At 36.5% G+C, this 22,713-nt stretch overlaps 1 protein-coding gene across 4 annotated transcripts in view; it reads left to right on the forward strand.

Moving 5' to 3' along the window:
- Nucleotides 1-18,915, forward strand: part of Nrg3 (neuregulin 3) — a 1,024,256-nt gene extending 1,005,341 nt beyond the window's left edge. For 2 of the 4 annotated variants that reach the window (XM_047553330.1, XM_047553331.1), the window contains 4 exons: nt 5,110-5,237; nt 9,534-9,704; nt 14,798-14,869; nt 15,109-18,915. In XM_047553330.1, the coding sequence (XP_047409286.1) occupies nt 5,110-5,237; nt 9,534-9,704; nt 14,798-14,869; nt 15,109-15,616 (879 nt within the window). In that variant the 3' untranslated portion in view covers nt 15,617-18,915. The remainder of the gene's footprint in view (nt 1-5,109; nt 5,238-9,533; nt 9,705-14,797; nt 14,870-15,108) is intronic. The other 2 variants (XM_047553332.1, XM_047553333.1) reach the window with 2 other exon arrangements.
- Nucleotides 18,916-22,713: the final 3,798 nt, after the last annotated feature.

Consider the following 22,713-nt stretch of genomic DNA (forward strand, 5'->3'; position numbering starts at 1 on the left):
GGTTTGGCTTAATGTTTACTATAGCCATAGATGCCAGGGGCTTTAAAATCCCTGATGTTTGTTTTGCTTGTTTGGTTTTTATCTCTGTTGGATGTTTAGGTTCCCTTAAGAATGCAATAGTCTGCTCTTGCAAATTTTTCAGCTGTAATCCTCTGCAACTGTAGTGGAGTCATGTGGATATGGTAGAAGGAAACTCTTCTGTGATCTTATTATATTTCATATTTTCAATAGTCTTGTGTTCCTGAGCCCTGTCCTTCACAAGTGCTTCTTTGCCTTTTCCTACTGTTATGTGAGACAGGAATGGATCCTTCAGGGACAGGGGTGTGGAGTTGGAAATGTCCTTTCTTTAGGTGAAACAGGCTTTAGTGAGGTCTTATTTTCCACTGAAATGCAGGCAGTTGTTATAGAGCATGCTGTATGTTTCAAAATGGTTGTCTTTCCCTTTTAATCACAGAGGCATATGATGACCTTTGGATTTCTGTGAGATGCTAGTATAGTTCCTAGAGGTAAAATCCCATGAAAGAAGAGCACCTTCCATGAGACAGCACCCCCCCAGATGATCCTAGCTCTAATTATTGTGACTACATGGATTTCAGCAGCTCAAAATTACTGATTAAACTGGGTGTGGTGGCACATGCCTATAATCCCGGTGACTCCAGAGGCTGAGGCAAGAGGATTGCAAATTCAAGGCGAGGCCTCAGCAACCTAGTGAAACCCTCTCTCAAAAATAGCTGAGGATGTAGCTCAGTGGTTAAGCACCCCTGAGTTTAATCTCAAGACCCCTCCCCCTAAATACTGCTTAAGCATTCCTACCAATTTAGTTTCCAGTAGATTCTACTACAGGTAAACGTAAGCCTATCTTGGCTCTTGGCTATCTTTGTAGCCCTCATCTTTCCAGACTCAGGGTAGTGTTTTACCTACCCTATGACTCAAGTATCTGATGTATACAAGAATGGTCATTAATTTTCAGTTCTTTTGTAGTTGTTTTCTTCTATTATTCTTGGACAGGAATGATGACTTTAAAGTTCTTGTCAGAGCTGAAATTGGAAGCTATCTCTAATATTCATTTTGAGCCAATATGCATGAAATGTCAACTTGGAGGACTGCAAAATTATTATATCTTTAATATTCCCACATATCTCAACCCTGGATAGGAATACCAGCAATTTAAATCTGAGTCTCAGGTTAAATGCAGTTACTAAAATAAAGTACCAAAAGAGAAAGAAAAAAGTCTAAGATAATAAATGTTGGAACAAATTTATTTTATAAGTGAAAATAATTATGTAGTATAATAATCCAAACATTCCACAAAAGCTTTAGAAAATATTTATCAATAAGCAAAATAAGTAAAAGATTGATTCTATTCATGACTTTCACCTGGGATTCTGGATAAAGCCCTCCCTCTCAGAACTCAAAGCAGACATTGAACTAAGGGATAAAAACCAAATTAGACTTTTTGATGTGGGTTACAGACATAGTGATTTAGCAATTTCTGTAGAAAAGTCTGTCTTTTGGCTGATGTTGCCATAGGATCTACCTCTGCAATGGCTGAGCAGCCTTCCTGCTTACATTGCCCTAGATGTACCCAGAGCATCCTCCTTGTTTCTGTGACATCTGAGTTTATCTTCTAAACCAATTAAGTAGAAGTTGGGGGAAAAGTAAGTAAACTCTAATATGTCTTTTATAGAATCTGGATGTCAGATAAAAATTCAGTATGCTGTTTACACTTCAGTAAACACATTCATTCATATGACTTTTCCCACAGATAATTTTTAAGACACAACTTTAATTAGTAACAAAGTACACAAAGAGGTATTATCAAATTTTCATTATTTGGGGGTTGTTGAAAACAATCACCTTTTGCAAGTTATCTCCATATCTTCTTTTCATTCCGTGTCAATTTATTCTGTTTTAGAAAAGCCTGGCCAACTTCTACAGGTCCATTTTTGTAGCATTCAGATTCCATTTAAGATGTAGTCATTACTGCCACTATGTGGCTTATTTTGAAAGTACTTGAAAATGAAACCTATACTTAAAACTTTGAACTTAAAAAGATAACCTTGGCATTTCCCAAGTTACCAGACGTATTCACTATATACAGTCATGTGCCACTCAATGATAGGGACACCTTCTGAGGAATGCATCATTAGGTGATTTCATCATTATGTAAACATCCTTGGGTATAATAACACAAATCTAGTTGGTGTAGGTCAATCACTTGGCATGGTATCTTGATACAATCAAGAGGTGTGGTAAACACAAGACTTATGAGGCTGCTGCAAGCATAAAATACTGTTTTACAGTAAACTTGTACTTGTGTGTGTGTATGTATATATGGATTACATTCCAAAATAATGATTAAAAAGTATGGTATAGCAAATATCTAAACACTACCAGTCTTCATTATTATGTAAAATTTGCACACTCTATACTTTTACACAACTGGCAGTACAGGTTTGTTCACACCAGCATCACTGTAAACATGAGTAATATTTGCACTATTATGTTATGGTATCACTAGGTGATAGGCATTTTTCAGCTGTCAGTCTTAGGGGACCACAGTTATACATGTACTCCATTTTTGACCATATATTATGAGGTAGTGACTATGCTTTCTTTAAGGGTATCACCCAATTAATAGTAAACACTTTATTTTGCTTTTAAAAATCTACATCCTCAGTGGTTGCATTGAAAAACACATACAGAAAAATGTGTATATGTCCATAAAATGCATATAAACACAAAGCTAAATGTGCATTAACACATTCACCAATGTATATCCATATATTGCATTTTCATTACTTATACAAATGGATTCATATGTGTACTCTTCTGTACCTTATTTGTATCTTTTCAATGTCTCCACAGTACTCTTTTGTTTCTCCTTTATAATTTTCTTTTTGGGTACTAAAAATTGTACTATTGATATACCTAAAGAATTACATTACACTTTTCCATATATGTCATTGAGAAAATTGCCAGAAGAAATCTTTTAGATTGCAGAGTGCATGTGTTTAAAATTTTGAAAAACATTGCTGATTTGTTTCCCCCAAATTTACTATCCATTCTGCCTTTCCCAGATATTCTTTTTGTTCTCTCTCTCCCTCTCTGTTTTCTTTTTCGGTACTGGAGATTGAACCCAGGGGCACTTTACCACTGAACCATATCCCAGCCCTTTCTATGTTTTATTTTGAGATAGGGTCTCCTAAGGTCTGGATATTAGGCTGGCCTAATATTTGCAGTCCTCCTGCCTCAGCCTCCTGTGTGGCTAGGATTAGAGTGTGTACTTTAGTAGATATTCTTGAAATTTCAATTTCTGTCATCCCTTATTGAGTGCAGTTGCATCCCTTCCTATAAGTACATCATGAGCAGTCAAAATATCAAAAGTGTAATGGTTTCTGATTTGGGGACTAGTTGAGAAAGCCTTTCACAATGAAGATCTTTACTCCAACACCTTTATCCCAATATCCAATATTTTTTCTAATATGTTCATTATTATTTTGTTTTCATGTAGCTCTTAAAGGTGGAAAACATTTACTTTCATGGATAATAGTTGCAACAGCATGTTTATACTTTAACTATTTTTCCTGACTTGGGTGCTTCCCGTGTTTCTGTAACAGGTAGTTAAACTGCTCAACTCGTTTGAGTGTGTCACATGTTCTTCAAGCAATGCCATTAATTTTACTTTGTATTTTTGAAGCTGTTTAGATAAAAAAAATTATAAATATGCTAGATATTTCCTTCTATTAAAATGAAATATCCATCTTGGTCTCTTTTAGAACAAATTTGGCATGGCATTATATTTTACTTGGTACTATTACTTTATAAGTTATCTTTTCTATAATTTGGGGTGTCATCACTCATCCTATTTGTTCTTTTCCTCTGTTGCTTTCAAATGTGCTTTCACATAGGTGACTGAAGTTATTGTTAGTGTGTGAATATCTCTTAATAGTCAAATCTAATTATCCCCGGCTATTGTCATCATTGATAGTTTCTCTTATCCCAGCATTTTTATTTCCAATTTACCATTCTCTTTGTCATCCACTCTCTTTATTAGTTTTTGAATTAGGGTTTCAATTTATTTCTCTTTATATCTCTGAATGTGTGTACATATATATTTTATAGGTGCATAAAATTAGCCAGCATTCACATTTTATCCTAACACTGTTCTCAACTATAGCCAGGATATTTTTTTTGGGAGAGAGGTTGTTTACCTTTCTTAAAATTTGCATCTCTCTTTTCTCTGGTCTATTCATTCTTGTTGGAATTTCCAGCCATGTTGAAATTAGTTTCATGTTTCAATCTTAAAACCTCCATTCTTACAATGAGTTCATAATCAAATATAGCTCACTCTGTGCTCTTGGATTCATTTTTCTTCTGGTTACTTAATTCTTTCTCATTCTTATATCATACATGATTTTAAATTCTATGTAAGGATGAAACTCCAGGAAGCTACTACCAGTAGCACATGGGTCAAGCTGTATGAGTCTCCTTTCCTGATACTTTTTTCTTCTGGTTCAGAAATAATATTCCTAAAAAAAACTCAAACATCTTAAAGCTCATCTTCTTCATATTCCTGTGCCTCATGAGATGGAGTCAAAGGTAAAACCAAGGGTTAGGAACCATAAAGAGTGAAATTCACACATAGTAATTATCTGGTAATGGTGAAAGAGCAGTGGAGTGTGGTGGGGAGAGGTATCTGAATCAATGTCCTCTACAATTCTCAAAATGTTAGAAGTTTCCTGACATCAGTATCTATCAGATCTCTATTAGTAGCCCAACTTTTTTTTTTTTATATAAACTGCATGAAATAAAATATACTTGTCTGTGCCTTTTGGCTATCAGACACCATGTGTCATGGATGTGGAGTGCATTAAGAAGACCGATTCAGGATTCTTCTTCAATGGCCCTTATTTAATCTCAGAGAAGACCGAGGGGTCTGTGTTCATATTCAGTGTGTAAGAAATGGGATGCGTGAGTCACTGTCGATGGCCTGGTTAGGACCCAGGCAAAACTGGCATTCTGTAACTTTTGATGCCTAACTCTCAGGTTGTCAGCCCTCTTCTCATAATGTACCTCCAGTTCAACTCTGCTTGTGATTTCCTACAGTATTCAAAGGCGGAAAGGCATCCTGTGACTGCACTGGAGAAAATGATGGAGTCAAGTTTTGGTGGCCCCCAGTCATTCCCTGAGGTACCTTCTCCTGACAGAGGAAGCCAATCTGTCAAACACCACAGGTACAGGTAGCTGACCATGGTGGGAGTGGGTTTGCTCACATCGTGTACATAGTGGACACATGTCAAGGAATGGAACATGGGAGTGGGGATGGTTCTCGATTCTCCTATGGTTCTCCATGGAGGAGATATTCAAGCAGCTCACAGCAGATAAACAAAAGACACTGGCTTCCTTAGCAGGCAGCATTGCCCCTAGAAGACCCTAAAGGAACCATTAACAACACCCATCAGAGCTATAGGCATAGACCAGTGAATGGAACAATTGCATTCTTAAAAACTATTAAAAACATGAGTTTTCCTAGCCTGCCGCATCACTACTGGCAAAACAAATGTCTAATTCTCCCCTAGGCAGCTGGTGTGAGACGCTTCATGTATTCCAACATGGTCCTCACAAAAGAAAGTTTTCCAGGGGGAAATCCTGGTGAACCTTCTCTAAGACCTTCTATAGTCAATGAAGTAGCACTCTTTTGCAAGTTGACCACAGCAATTGGGCCTTTAAGAAAGAAAGGCAAATATATTTCATGACATTCTGAAGCTGAACATGTTCTTTAGCATCTTCTAACTGTTTTGAGCTTTATACATGAGGTTCTTGTACTCCAAAAAATGGAAGATATCTGTTCCAAACCAAGTGGTGAAGTTTGTTGGAAATAATGTGAGAGTAGATAGTATTTTCATATATGTCAAAATGGATATATTTTAATCTTTGGGAATTGCACAAATTATCCAAAGACTGAAGCTTATTTTTCAATCTATAGTAACTGCTATAGATTATAGCAAATACTGTAGATTATATATACACACATATATAATTATATATTATATATACATAATAAATTGAAAGTTTTTGAAGTGAAGAGTAAATAGTAAGGTATTCCTAGCAATCAAAGATAAATGTTATCAATCTTTTGGTTTCACATTTCTCAGCAGCACTTTGCACACAACCTTGTCAGAAACACACTTTATGAAAGGAAACAACCTTTTCCTTCACTTCTTAATGAATCTTATGGAAAGGACTTTCCTGTTTGTGGCCACACTTAGGTTGAAATTTTCAATCATTCTCACAGTAATTCTCAACATATTATTAATTTTATTTCCATTTGATATGAGACTGAAATGCCAAGGGTTTAAGTATCTTAAACTCAAGTATTGGTTTCCATGATTTGTTGCACTTACAGAGTACTTCCCTGTAGAAAGAGCATTTCACTTTAATAGACTTAAGTGCAAAATTCCCAGCCTTGTAGAACATGGATATTTTCACCTGAACAGAATTTCCCCTGATCGATTAGAATATCTGTGAAAATAGTATTCCATCCAGTCAAGTAAAGGAGTTTTATATCACTGTAGTACTGAATTGTCATCATTTGAGATTTTTAAAAATCCTGGGTGCTACTATATTGGAGCTGAAGTACCCTGGTTCTTTTTGTTTCCTCTGAAACTTGGCTTCTACACTGTTTTTTAAGAGACACTCACAAATTAAATAAGGACATCTTTAAAAAACTGTCCTTTATGTTCAGCTCAATGACATTGCAGTATCTGTTGGCATACATTGTGTCCTGATAGATAGAGAAGGGGTGATTTATAAAGTGCTCCTATAACTTTGTAAATTATAGTTAACATATCATAGTTTTTTTTTTTTTTTTTGTAAAACATGCAATAGACTTAAACATTTTCATGATTGATAACCTGGTCACTGATTTATATATTCTATAAACTGCTCTATAACTTCCTGAATGCTACTGGGTTAGAATCCCTGAATAGTTGATTGACTAATAGATGCAGTCTATTATGCAGTCTAAATGGGTTACTGTTTTCTATGGGTAGACTTTGCTGTTGTGACAGTTTGGCAAGCTATGAATAATTAATTTCTTTTTGTGCACTAAAACTATGACTCATTTGGATAACTTATTTATGAAACAAAGCCATTATTTCTAATGTTTAGTTAAAAAAAAAATCCCACCTGTTTAAAAAAGAAATCTACCAGGCCATCCTTATTGCACATTTTGGCAATCTAACTTACTCATAGAAAGTAAATATATAGGTTTTTCTATGTTGACAGGACTCCAGGGCTTTCAATGATTAGGATTCTTTGCCAGTGGTGGCAGAGGAACAATAGGAAAACTTTCTTTTGAGCACCTGATATTTGCCGGGATCCACATTAAAGATTCACATATTTTACCTTTTTTAGCTTCTATACTAATCCCATGGAAAAAAAAAAAACATAAGCTTGATACTGATACCTTCCTTTTGCTGCTCCTTGCTCCCACCGCTGTGCATTGGTCTCTACCTCTCCCTGTGTAGCAGGAGAGCTTCAGGCTGTTTTGACCCTGGCTTCTGTTGGCTCAATGGGAGAAGGCAAGGTGGAGGCACCTCTGCCCTTTCCTGTTTGGTGACCTCAGCAACCTCTGTCTTCTGGGGCCACAGACCCTGCCAGGTGACCTTATCCTTACATCTCTCTCTCCTTGGCCCTTCAATCAGGAAAGTAACAGTTTCCCATTGTTAGTAGAGACCATCATTAGTAGTGGTAGGGATCATAGTCTCTTTTTTTTCCCCTCCTCTCAAATACAGACTATACCTTTTAAATCATAAAACCTCAGTTTACTGAAATTAAAGTGGCGTTTGTTTACCTCCAAGTCTGGTACCAGGACCAACCCCAGCATCATGCTTCTAGTAATATACAGACCTGAGATTTATACCTAGACTTAGCATACTCTAGCACCCAGATCCCTATACCTGACAGACTCTTCGATTGTCAGGGGATGGTAGATAGAAGTAGGGAGGGAGGGAAACAATAGTTCCTATTAGAGAACTCCTTAAACTTGCTGACTTAGAGACCTAACTAGACACCCCTTCTTGCTAAACATTTTAGCACTCAGCACACAAGAAATATCACAATAAATGTGTAACAATGTTGCCAGTTATGATCTGATGTCTGCATTAATTCAGGAAAGTTCTATACAGTTTGATCACTTATCTTGCCAAAACCAGAAAAGTGGTTACTAGCACTCAAATGTCAATATATGCCAAAAAATTGTTTTATATTCATCAAGTGGAAATAACCATAATATTGATGGAAAAAAGTGACAACCCAAATAATATACCTATATGGTGAAATTCCTTTGGAGAGTCTCTCCCCTTTACAACTTGATAGACTTATTGAAATTGTGAGGATATATTTCATCTTTGTCAATGTGGTTATGTTGATATTTTCAGTTGTAATGTTTCAGTTGTAATGTGGATGCACACAATTATTAGTTCACTTATTTGAACATGACAGAACACATTTGAACTCATAAATCAGCATCTCATGAAATGACTAAAAATGAACAAAGTTCTCACCACTGTATGTTTTTGTCAATTCAGGGGATAAAGGTGGGAATCTGCATGGAATAGGTAATGAACCAAATCAGCAATTTTCATTTTTGGGGGTTGGGAACTAAGGAAAGGACCCAGGGTCTCTCACATGCTAGACGTGCAAGTGACATCTCCAACCCTATTTAAATTGTATTTTGACACAGGGTCTAAGTTGCTCAGGTTGACCTCAAACTTGTGATTCTCTCTGTCTCCCAAGTAGCTGGCAAATCAGGCATACCACTGTGCCTAGCTAGCAATTGAATTTTTTAATACAATCCAGTTCTTTTGTTTAATGTAAACTATATATGCTATTTTCATATTGTTCAGGCTTCTGATCTATTTCACTTATATGGTTATAAACATGGTTATTTGGATATATGCCTCAAATGAAATAGTTAATCAGACATTTATTAAAAAGCAAATGAAATGCAAAAATAGTTCAAGACTGATGAAAATCTGGGACACTGAACTGAGAATTTAACATAGATGTTAAGGAAAGAATGCCAATTAAAGTCTGGTTTACTTAGAAGTAATAGAATAAATCCTTTCTGAAGTTCCTGTGTTTAATTCTTCTATCCAATAAGGCCTTCTTTTATTCCAATCAGAGACACAGCTACTATGTCTTAGATAACCAAGGTAGATAGGAATCAGAACCTTGGGAATTTAAGCCCACCTCTTATTTCTGGATGGAAAGTAGCAATTATTTCCATCAGTAGGGTTCCAATGTGGGAAGTCAGAAAGAAAGGGACTTGTCTTTGAGTTTCTATGAATTGGACAACTTCTGATCTCATCCAAGCACATTTACTATACTCATGGATGGCGCCTGGCCTAGAACTTTGAGAAACCAGGGTGCACATGCAATGTTTGAGAAGTTTGAGCACCTGCTTGGAGGTTATTGCTATGATCTCTTTGGTTTGTTGGTTTCTTTCCCCGCTTTCAATCCAGCAGGAGTCTCTCCTCTTGCTGTAGCCCAGGGCAAAGGAGTGGGATGCTCCATAGGAATGCCTTCAGGAGGACACCCCCCTCACCTCGAAGTAGGCTGGGCGGAATTGTGGGACCAGCATATCAGCAACTCGAAGAATCAAGGATCCCAGACCAGGATACAATACCTTGCCAAGGGTATGTCTTAAAAACAATGGAATTTAGGGAGGGTGTCTTGAGTGCTATAGTTTTGAGTTACATGTTACTGATTTCATCATTAGCTGGCTATTTATGCTTAGTTTTGTCTTTGTTCCACAAGATTGAACCAATTTACAAGAACAGGTACGATGGAAAGAAGTATAAGGGAAATGTTAGACTAAAAAAAAAGTGTAATATTAGGAAGAAAATCAGGCAATATGTCATGTAGTTGCTAAAACAACTGAAAATTTGTGTTTGATAAAAATGAGATATTTCTTAGGAGGACTAAAGTATCCCTTTATCCATCAGTAATTTAGAAAAACATTGCTTAATTTTCTACTATTGTGAATAAAACCTTAAGCAATACCTATATTGTATATAAATATAAACATTTAAATGTAATAAATAAAATATTACAATCTTTCATCTGGCATTCTTAAATGGAGAATTTAGGTCAATGTTAAGAAGATAAAGTCACAGTACAACTATGGAACTCATATCTCTTAATTATTCATGGTACAGGGATGGAAGGATGGGCTTTCGACATCCTGGCTGCTGCTCCTTACAGTGCCAAAGGCGCCCCTTTCTCTGGTGGACACAGACCCTCAAGGGGCTCAAGGCATAGTGAGTGGAGTGAATTTTAGCCATCACAAACCTAGTTAGCATCAACCATTAAACCTAATATGGCGGCCCTTGTTTAAACTGACTGGATGTTCAAATCATACCCTTGTCCCTTACTGCTTGTGTGAATTTGAGAACATTTTGTCATCTGAGTTTGAGGTTCATTTGAACTTAAGCCTCCAGGGGCTTGTAAAATTTTGTCTTAAATGTGTATAAATAACTTATATCTGAAACACAGTACTCACAGAAGTAGTACTGGTGCTTATTGTCACAGTCATTGTCATAATGTTGTCATTAATTTCAAGAGCAATGGAATCAGAATTTACTCCAGAAATTGCAGGAATCAGTTCCCTCACTCAAGCCAGGTTCTAAATTTTTCTACTTAGTTTTTGTCTGTCTTGAATGACGCAGGCCAGGTTTCTCTGTTGCCTTGGCCAGGGTGATTAAGCTAAAGATCAAATCAGGTGGGAAGTCCAGCACTGAGCCTTACCTTTCTCTTTCCTTTTAGGCATGCAATAGATACAGTGGTGCCCTGTCTGACAAAACTTAGCAACAGATTTCTTTAAGAAGACTAAAAGATAGGACATAAATAGCCTGTGGCTAAGTTTTGTAATTTTGAAGCAATTCCAAATGGACTGTAAAATGCATTTGGTACAGATTTAGGGTGACAGTTGCAAATTCAACATAACAGCCCAGTTAGTTGTCCAAAATGTATAATGCAACTCAAGAAGTAATATGCATTTCTCTTGGCCTTATCTCAAAAAGAGGGACTTGAATTCAGCATGAATTATAGAAGATAATGTTTCCTAATTGTTTCCTAATTACTCTTTTAATAAATCAGTAATGCTGCCTTTTAGGAATATGTAAGTGTGTGTGTGTATGCACATATATACTTATTTCCCCCTTAAAGTGAATGTTAGAATGAAAATGGATAAGGGAAAAATCAACTTCATAAATTTTGGGGAATGGATAGGAAACCCAGACCGTGCTGTCTTTCACCCCACATGGTCCAGGTGTGAAGATGCTCTGAGCCTACGCCAGGTCCAGACCATATGTTTGCCTATCTTCCAGGGCTCAGACATTCCCACTGCATGTTCAAGCAATGCTGTGTCTTTTACCTCCTGGGAGACTTGCAGTGGTGATTTTGTTTTGGTTCAGTCCCTGTTGGTTGAGAATATTCTCTCCAGCTGTCTGACCACATGTATTTTTCCCGTGTGTGATATGCACCCAATGTTGATAAATGGTGGTTCTAAGTATAAGTCACTGTGTGCTCAGCACAATGAATCTCAGGGAGCAATCTCATTCTCAGTTCTTAAAAACAGCTATTTTCTACTCCAGGGGGACTGACTCTCTCTCTGGACTGGAAATGGGATTGGTAATAGAATTTCACAACTAAAGGCCCTCTTCAAATCTGGCCTGAGTTTGGGATGGAGTTGGGTGGGTGGTATGTGAATGAATTTGTAAGAGCCCTCAACCATCTGCTGCTTGTTTAGCAAGCATGTGGTAACGGTCTGCTAGTTAGGCTCCCAGGATATGTGGCTTCTTTCCTTGGAACAAACTGTAGCCCAGCTTGAACCCAGCACCTATCTTAATGTAGCAGGGAGCAAGAGAGGAGGTTAAGAGGAGATTCTTGAGGCCGCTTTTTCCTGATTGAAACCCTGATTTGAAATACCCGTGGTAATGGCTCATGGAGCTTTGCACTGGGTTATGCCAGGCAAATCAAACTAATATGTTCATAGGCCAGAAGAAATAGACTTAGATGTCAGATAAATATCTTAAAAGCAGGTAGGATCCAACATACAGAGCTCATACCACAGCCAGCTAGGAGCTTAATACACTTCAGTTATTCCTTGGGAATTTTATAAATGAATACTAAGATAGTAGAGTTTAAATGGTTATCTCAAGGTGGCATCCATAGTCCCAAGTCAATGAGTGAACATCGAATTCTAATCTTTCTGACTAAACCAGGAAAAGGATGTAAAGAAAGTCATATTCATGGCAGATATGTAAATAGAATACCTGATCGTATGGTTCCAGGGAAAAAGTGGATTTCTTCAATTTAGTCAATCCATTCTAATGCCATACTATTCTGCAACTGGGTCTAAAAGTCACCTAGCGATTTTAAATAGATTCCTTGACCTGACCCCTGAATTACTGGGAACCAACCCAAGGAACTAATTTTTGGAATCTATTCTCCAGAAGCATGCTTTGACTAATATTTACAGAGAAAATGCATCTGTGATTTCTTTAGTGAGGGATGAGGAAGGACAGTGTAAACTTTTGTAACAGTTAATAAGCAACAGGCATATGAACCAAGCCAGCAAAAAAGTTGACTCTCAAAGAATATAGAACTTGAATGTATTCCAAGTCAGAATCACTTCTAGAAAATAAGCTCCCATGTACACTTCTGGCTTTACCAGTGCTGGGACATTCATAGCACTGCACCTCAACCCCCATGGTCCCTCAAGTTAATATTACTGGTTGTTTTTGTTTTGTTTTCTGATGGCTTGTGTAGACCAAGCTCATGTTTTATCACTGATCCACACTCCCAGCCCCCTTCTTATTTTAATTGATGGGAAAAATAAAATGAGACTGCCCTTTGTCTGAGACTCAGTGCATATAATGGCATTGGGGCATGAAATCATGTCTAATTCAAAATTAAATTACATCGTAGAGAGTGCTCATTGTTTAAAGCCCATCTTCATGTTATGGTAACATTTTAGGCTTCAGTTATTGCCAGGCATATGTCCAATAGCTTGTTTGGGAAACCACATAATAGTAAACTGAATTTCCTCTTTCTCATCTGAGTCCTTCCTTTGGGTCTAAGGTATACTAGGAGAATGTTTCAAGTTTGGTTCTAATTGCCTTTGTATTAAATGTGCCACATTGTTTACTTGTTAAAAAAGAGTTTAAAACATCCTCTACAATATAGTGTTTACAACCATGCATAGGAACTTGCACCTATCACTGTCAACTTAATAGATTCTACCTGCTGAGTCTGACATAGAGAACAGTTTTCTTAGTTGTGTTTCTTGACTCTGTTCCATTAGCAAATCAGGTAGGCAGATGATCTATATATTCATATTTGATAAGAGGATGGTTCCAAAGACAAAATACAAGAGTCTGAGATTTGTCCCCTTACTCTTGAGATTCATGGATCAGAAACTTCAACCTGATTTTTAATCATATAACACTAAACGGAAAGTTAGTAAGATCTCCCAGGGAATTTCCTTATCTACAGCTATGCAGTTTGTTTAAGTAAAGATTCTATAACCAAAACAAGGTATTCTGATTTACCTCAGGATTCTCATTCAGTAGCAGTTTATAGCTTTGATAGTAACAATCAGAGTAAGACTAATTCTTTCTACTGTCTCTTACTAAAGACAGAATTTGGGACACGTCACTTGAGTGTCCTTTAGGATAGTTTGATTTTATTTTTCTTAATTCTGAAATGGATAAGCAAACAACTTTTTTCAATTATTGAGGAAAGTGAAAGCCCCATGCAAGTGTTAGCTATTGTTATTATATTTGAAAATGAATATTAGTTGGAATATGAAGGGAGGGTTTACTTGAAGATTTGTTCTTGTATTCACACATTAGATCAAGGCTTAGGAATTACTGACTATTCTATACACAGAAAGAAGAGATGAGACTACAAAGACCTAATTCTGTTCTGTAACTTTGGTTACAGTCTGGCAGAAAGGCATACCTTGAACTTGCTCCCTCATGACCTTAAAATAAAGACATCTATTTTCTATGCAACATGCTCCCTTGCAATTATGCTTTACTTGTATAAACATGATTTGTATTTACACTACAATGTAAGAAAAGGAAATGAAATCTATTATGTGGAGATTAACACTTAAATATAACCAAACATGTCTAATGTTTAAGGTAACTAAGAAATAGAACAGTATCTGTTCAATCTCCCAAACCACATTTTTTATAAATCTGTAATATCTGCGTCCCACTTTCTGGCACTAGGGAGCTCAGAGGAGGAAAAAATCACCAGTCCTGAATCTAGTCAGATGCTGGCATTCTTGACAAGTCGTTGCCTCAGAGTTACCTTACTTGAGTCGAGAAATGACACAGAAAGCTGCTCAACTGGTAGGAACCCCTCTGAAGCCACTTCATATTTATCCCCAGGCAGGCAAAGAAACTGTGTGCTCCTCTTCCCAACCTCAGACTCAGCAAGGGGTAGCGAGGCAGTTCTTATAAGAATGTGCTGTTGGTAGCTAAATTCATATACCCTAAAATAGTGGTAAAGAGTTCAACTCAGGACTGCAATACTTATGCTTGATACTGGGCTTTCCCCTTGCCTCCAACTAGGGTGGCCACAACATATCTACTGGACTAAGCCAGGGCTGAAAGGGTGGTTGAGTTGGAGTAGGGTAATGCCATTATGGTTTCCTGTTTGTCACTATGGAAAGGCCACATTTACCTGCTCAATCCCCATTTACTTTGTATTCTAGGATAGAGGTCAGGAAGACTATACCCCACCTGCCTATACAGCTGTGGTGTGTTGAAAGACCCCTGGACTTAAAGTAAGAAGATCTGGGTTTGAGTCTCAGTCTGTCACTTATTTTCTGTGTGACCTTGGGCAAGTCACTTCAGCAATCTGAGCTTCAGTTCACTTCTCTGTTTAACTGGGAGCATATTATCCGTCTCTGGGGTTGCTGTGAGAGTTCAGTGACATGGTGCATGTGAAAAGTTCTTTGTGGATTGACTATTGATCTAAAGATGCACAGAAAGCAAGATGCATGATGCTTTGTTTCTTTTCCAGGTATTCATCCAATGGTTTAAAAATCCAACAAAATGCATCTATAAATATGCAACTGCCTTCAAGAGAAACAAACCCCTATTTTAATAGCTTGGATCAAAAGGACCTGGTGGGATATTCATCCACAAGGGCCAGTTCTGTGCCCATCATCCCTTCAGTGGGTCTAGAAGAAACCTGCATGCAAATGCCAGGGATTTCTGAAGTCAAAAGCATCAAATGGTGCAAAAACTCTTACTCTGCTGACATTGTCAACGTGAGTATTCCAGTCAGCGATTGTCTTTTAGCAGAACAACAAGAAGTGAAAATATTGCTAGAGACTGTCCAGGAGCAAATCCGAATTCTGACTGATGCCAGACGGTCAGAAGACTACGAACTGGCCAGCGTAGAGACCGAGGACAGTGCAAGTGAAAACACAGCCTTTCTCCCCCTGAGTCCCACGGCCAAATCAGAACGCGAGGCACAATTTGTCTTAAGAAATGAAACACAAAGAGACTCCGCATTGACCAAGTGACTCGAGATGTAGGAATCTGTGCATTCTATGCTTTGCTCAACAGGAAAGAGAGGAAATTAAATACAAATTATTTATATGCATTAATTTAAGAGCATCTACTTAGAAGAAACCAAATAGTCTATCGCCCTCATATCATAGTGTTTTTTAACAAAATATTTTTTTAAAGGGAAAGAAATGTTTCAGGAGGGATAAAGCTTACCACTAAAGCTTTTGGGTAGAATTCCGAATCCAATTTCAGTTAGTCCTAACACTGTCCTCTTTGACTTTTAGAAAATGTGGGCAATTCAGACCCTCAGTCCACAGTGCTAGTGTCCTCGAGAAAAAACACTGGCAGTTAACCTGGTTTCAAAGAGAGGAGTTGTATCCTGAGGGTGGATGTGCCTGTGAGCAGTTGGCCCTTGCCATTTGGCTTGCCAATTCCAACCCCTAAATTTCCATTCACGGATCACCCTCATCACAGGTTATGTCACATCAAGCAACGTAGTGTTTTGTATTTGATTTGTTGAAGAATGGCACAAAGACTGAAAGGGAAAGGAAGAGAGGTGATAGAGGGAGTAATTGGGGCAATCTTAGCTACTCTCATGTGCCATCCTCCTCTGAAATTTGAAAGCACAGAATCTCAGAAGGAGGTATGAAATTATTATAGAAAAAGAGACAAAAAAACAAGTCACAATGTCGTGTCACTGAAATCATGCTAATAGAAATGTTTTTCTTGGAGATTGTTTAGAAGCTCTGAAAGAGCATTTCTCAGTGTGTGTGTGTGCGCGCCTGTGTGCACGTGTGTGAGCGAGCGTGCAAGGTGTGGGCTTGGGCTTGCTCCCTCCAGCACATATGCTGTGTGCACATGTGTTCATTGTGCGTATGTGCGTGCATGTGTGTGTGTGTATTAAGCTTGCTAAAAATTTGTTCTGAAACATCAGGGAATCTAATATTCAGAAAAAAATTTCCCTCCTAGATCTGTTCACTTGAAATTTATCCATTAAATATAAAATTCAGTTAGTGAGTTCTTAAAGTCACTTGCATGGTGGGGTCCTATAAACTCTTGACAATGTTTAGACCATTTTCTGATGTGAATACTTTTGAAAGGAGTAACTATTGGCTTATTGATGATATCAGTATCACAAAGTGATTAATGGAGGATGTGTGTTTATTTTGAATCATACCTAAATTATTTACACAAGCCAGCTATCAAATTGACAGCTACCATTTTCGTTCTCTTCATCCTCATTGCTATTGATTTTATAGCAAGTCTACTATCTGTGGACCAAGTCGTTGGTTTCAGTGGTTAATATGGAAAGAATAAATCGCTGAAATTACAAAGCCCAGACTATTCAGTTCACAAGAAGCCCCCAAAATAACAGGAAATTGTGTTGTATGTTTATTTGGAATAAAGCAATATTTTTACCACTGCTAAGGTGAACTGAAACCTCTCCTGAAGATTTGTCTGCTTTATTTTCCCTTACTTTCATGGGGCATTCAAGGAAATTAGTGTTCACATACCCAGTCTTTTTCCAATTATTGGTGGTGTTGAGTTGTTATGTTTACACTGTTTTAAATAAAAAGGCACAGTATTTGAAAGTATATAAAAGATTTCTTTTACTGCAGTCTGGGAAAACCTTGGTTAAAATTTCTTTGTGGAAGACTCACATTCCATGGAAAGGCAAATGTAACTACCTGTGAATCGATTAGTGAAAACATACAATACGTGTCTCAGGTTAAGTTGTTTCTGTTGAAAATACATTGCACATTGCTCTTTGTGAACATTTGTTAATAATAGACATAAAGCCATCTTGGCAAAAGAAAGAACACTATGTTTATTACCAAAACTGCTTAATAGAAAGTCAAGGTCTCAAATGTTGAAAACACTTTGGTAGAAATACACATTAACAGAAGGTGATGTGGCTTTTATTAGTTGCCCCATTAAAGTTTTGTTGTTTGGAAAATAGAGGAATTATCAGAATTTTTCAAAATCATTTAAGTTCTTATTTAAAAATTCTTTGGGAAAATTTTAGAAAGATGGTCTTAATAGGTATATAAAAGCCCCATAAAGTTGAGTATCCAACATGATATTGTGTTGAAATTTATCACAATTATCAAATGGACTGGAAGGCCTCACAAGTTTGATGATTAAACTTGTTTTTGGTTTTTTGTTTTTTTCCTCCTAAAATATTCTCTGTCCTTTATCTAAAGGATCCATTCAGAATTCACCTAATCAGTAGGTTATGTACTCTGATTCACTGAAGTTATTGTTTACACTGGAAAAACAATATTGTCAATGAGACTTAAGTCTTGATCCAATACCTTATTTTAAAAAAATTAAGTAGAAACATACTATGTGATTATATTATAACCCACATCCTTGTGCATTCTAAGGAGCATGAATATCAGGCAGTCCATTGGCAGTATGATGTGAAGTTTAGAGGTACAGTAACTGCCTACAATAGTCTCAACAAAATCTTCCACAAACGACAAATGTTAATGGTTACTTCCAGTTTTCATTTGTCTCCTTTTAGACTATGAAGCTCCTGTACAAAGTGTTCACGCTTAAAAATGCACATCTTTCAGAATCAGTTGACAAGTGCCGATAACATCAGACTTTGAGGGCTAGTTTAATGTGGAATAATCCTGGAGCCATGAGTACTTTGTCCCTTCAAGCTCATGTGCCTACAGAGAAGTGCTTATTTCTACAAGACACTTGATTTTGCTTCATTTTTCCTTGCCTTTATTATGTGAATAGATGCTTGCAAATTTGTAATTAAATAGGCTGTATATTCATAGTTGGTCAATGTCACCATTTTTTACTTTGAACCATTTTCCGATCTTTTTTTATAACGCATATGTTACTCTAAATTGCCAGTGACTATTGTAGAATGCTGTAGTTCAAAATATGACCAATTTTGTGCTAATAAGAAATAGTAGAAATGATGCTGGAGAATTATGAAATTTTCTTCCCAATTATTTATAAATAGTCCATAGTTCACACTCTGGCCCAATATCTATCTTGCTATGGGTTAAAAACTAAATACTTGTAAATTTACCACATCTCCAATGATTTACATTATTTCTAAGTAGCAATAGCAAGGATTTCTGGAACAGGAAGAGTGCTGCCTATATAGGAATTCAAAATTAATCAGTTTTGATCATGACAACATATCCGATCTACCAAAAAGAGAATGGAAGGGCAAGACTTCAAAATGCCCGTTGGCTTCTGGAATGAATGGCAGCTACGACTTGACTGGGGCTGCTGGAGAGCATGGGTAAGGCTTCCAATAACCAGGTCTCCACCAGAATGTGTTCAATGTATGCAGCCATCGTTCAACACCTATCCTGCCATATGGTGCTATCAGAAACCATTACTCCCTAAGTATATGTGAGTGTGGGGGGGTAGTGATCCCTATGATTCCAGCCCTGTTAACCTGAGATAAGTGCTATGAAATATTTCTCAACGAGAATGTAGTATTCCTAGGAACACAGCAGGAGGGGCGGGATTTTTATTTGACCTTTTGGTATCTGGGAAACATTTTATATATAAAGAATACTTTTTTATTATTATTCAATTGTATAAATTCAGTACAGTGTTTTCAATGAATAGCATATCTACCCTGTGTTTGTACTCTCATCTCCAGAAATTCAGTACTCATCTAGGCAAGACCAGCAACAAGGTTTCTGGGCTGTTCTCAATTTTAAATGCATCCCAATATGCCCTGGAAAATGAAGCCTTTAAATAAGCTTTATCTCTTCCATTTCTTTCTTTCCCTTTTAAAGAAATACTGAGGGTAAAGGAAGAAATTCTTTCCTTAAGATCTACATTTTTCTCTTAATAATCTGTTTCCTGTGACCACACACACACAAAACACATATCTGTATATTAAATTTGAGTGCATAATTATTTTGGTAGTTTTATTTTTGCTTAATTTGGCAAGCTGATTGCCTCATAGAATGCCGGTGAAATCAAAGCATTTAGCAATCAGACAACTTGGCAATATTTTATGATCACATAGGCATTTTTCATTTCCTTCTCTTTCTTAGACAAGCAGAAATACCCCTGGGTTGGAAAATTCACAAAACCTTAGAATACAATCTCTGCTAGATACTCTCAGAAATAAAAATTAAGTAACAGGTGTAAATGATTGCTGTCTCTATAGTGTCTAATGGTCTCATATGTATTCTTTACAAATTTAACCATAACTTCTCCTCATGATGCCTACACAACTGTGTTTGACTTCTGGTGCCCACTGAACTCTAGTAAGAACAGAGTATGTAGTGGGGGGGGGAGAGGGAGTACCAAGTGTCAATGTTAGACACCCCAGCAAGAACAACAGCAGGGTGACCAGATATCATCTTGATAAAATAGAGAGCAGCTTCTAGTACTTTGATGATTGTTTGTCATGAATACCTGTATTGATTGCACGTGTATTGTTGCCTATGAAAGAACTGTGTGATAAGAAACAACCTCTTATTGTTGGAAATGAATTAGAAAATCTTTATATTGAAAGTTGTCTTTGTGAAAGCTTCTAACTTATCTATACATAAAAGTAACTCCATGACCTTTTCTGTCAAATAAGGTGGATGATCTATTTCATCTTTGACTTCCCTTCCAAATTGAATATGTTGTTATCCAGTCTTTCTAACCCAGACTTTACTGGTCAACTTGCCAATCATTTCAGCACAACCCTTTAAAAGATTAATGACTCTAAGTTTATCTCACCGAATCTCAGAAATAGTTGGAACCTGTATATCAATCTACAGAAAAATTGACATTTTTCTTGGTACATTGAATTTTCATGGAGAAATAGATGGGATTGTTTTGTGGTTATTTTTAAGGTAAATGTACCTCAGATGGGTAATTAAGAACAAGGTATGGCTAAGAAAATATCCAATTGCAAAGCCTGAGGATATAAAGTCAATTGCCTCAGCTTTTTTTTTTTTTTTTTTTTAAAGAAACAATGTTTATCAAAGAGCAACGGGCTCTCCAAAGAAGGCATGAGACCTTGAAGATGTACTCTTTTTTAAAAGCAGTAGATTCTCATGAAAAAGTATTGATATTCTGAACTATTTGCATCACAAACTTTTTAAAAAAACCTTTCCAAATATTAGTGAATAGGTTGTCTGGAGACAGTTTTCCATTTATGATCGTAAATAATCCTAATTTTGGGGGCACAACAGACCAAAAAAAAAAAAAAAATGCAGGGTTTACTTGTTGATATAATTTTGATTGTAATTGTTGTTTTTGACAGATCAATATGCTCTTTCAATATCATCCTGGCAAGCACTGATTCTTCCATATATAATTTGTCTTGGTCAAGATCCCAAAGTCTGAATTCTTTCTTAGTCTTCAATAAAACAATGTGAAATGTTAAAATACTTGAATCAAAGCCAGTAAATTTCAGTTGTGTGTGTTTCTAAACTTATAAGGACTCTATCTAGTAATGTGGAAAAGCAACTTAAAAATGGGACACTCACTTTTATACTTGTTTTTAATGTACTTAGAGGTTTTGATGAACCACTAACAGCATGCTACACTATGTTGATGCCATGTTTTTGGAAATAAATTTAAGGGCTTAAAAAATTATACAGAGCACATAGCACCCATTGAATGGTAAATTTAATGACATGGGAGAGCTTGCATTCAGAAGTCTTTCATAGGAAATACATACTGCAAGAAAGTACAGTGGTTAAGGCTTATCCTTCACAGCCTGCATTTGAGTTACATTTTTTATGAATAAAGGTCTGGAGAAATTTTTTCAAAATGAAAACAAGTGGAAGAACATAAAATCTCACCTTAAAAATCAGTACATACTTGTCAGTAGCCACCATGCATAATACATTAACTGGAGGGAAATGCCTCACATCACTCTTATTTTTCTAATACATAATTGTACACATTATCTAAAAATGAATTCTCTAATTCTTAATATACTTCTGATCATATTATAAATCAAGAGTGCAACACAAAAAATATACAAAATGATCAGCATAAAATTTCAGATCTCATTTTTAACAAATTTACTGGGACAATTTCTGCCATTGATAAAAATTTTGTTTCAAGGAATATACCTTTATCTTCTAAAGCCATTTCAAAATGGCAGTGACTACTCTGTAAGAATATAAAGGCTATGGAAATAAACTACATGCATGTCCCATAATATTCCAAATAATCTCCTGTGCTTCTGATGAAAAATGTTTCAACCAATGTATGTGCATCTCCTTTATCTTGTTCCAAAAATCCACTTCAAAATGTGGCTACCACTCTGTAGGTAATGAAGGCTATGGGAACTACTCTTCATATATGATCCTTACCATTTCTAGATTTGCTTCCATCATACCTGCATTGTTTGAGAAGATGTGCACTTAATTTATTTTCATCTTTACTTCATCAGGTAAGTTACGGTATTTGGAGCAAAACCTTGACTATGATTTCCCTATTGTACCCACTCAGTAGCTTTCGTGAGAGTTAGACATTTAGATTCCCTTAGGTTGTGTTCTTATTGTACATAACGCTTACTTCCCTATTAAACAGAATTTTCAGCTAAAATGAGAGACCAGTGTGATTTTGTTGGGCAGGGGGAATAGCTTTGCTCATTTTAGTTGTGTTGGTGGAGGGATAAACTAGGAACGTTTCAAATGTAAATGATAATAAGGTTCATGACTATAGCCAATATCTTCTTATAAACAGACATAGCCTGGGGCCTGCTAATTTTCCTTATATTGTTAACAGACTTTTCAACCTTCTTGAAATTGTTTCTCACCACAGTAATTTCCATTTTGTAAGAGAAAGCAAAAATAATCCATTTATGTAAAAGAACAAAGCCAAATGATAGTTCCTTAAATAATGAATTTAAAAAAATGCTTGTTAAGACTTCAAGTAAAATAGTAACTTATTAAAAATCAAGTGAAAGTTAAGGTGACAAATATAATAAAATATCGGGCAAATAGTTTGCATAATGTTTTTCATCTTTTCTGTAAACTAAATTCTTTCAACATATCATTTTCATAGCATTATCTGCTGGTTTGAATTTTGCCTATTGAACTCACATTAATGTCCACTTTTGCTATCTTCTTCAACTTGATACAAAGTTTATGCAAAACTATATTTA

The sequence above is a fragment of the Sciurus carolinensis genome, chromosome 5, assembly GCF_902686445.1.
Source record: "Sciurus carolinensis chromosome 5, mSciCar1.2, whole genome shotgun sequence".
Taxonomy (NCBI): Eukaryota; Metazoa; Chordata; class Mammalia; order Rodentia; family Sciuridae; genus Sciurus; species Sciurus carolinensis.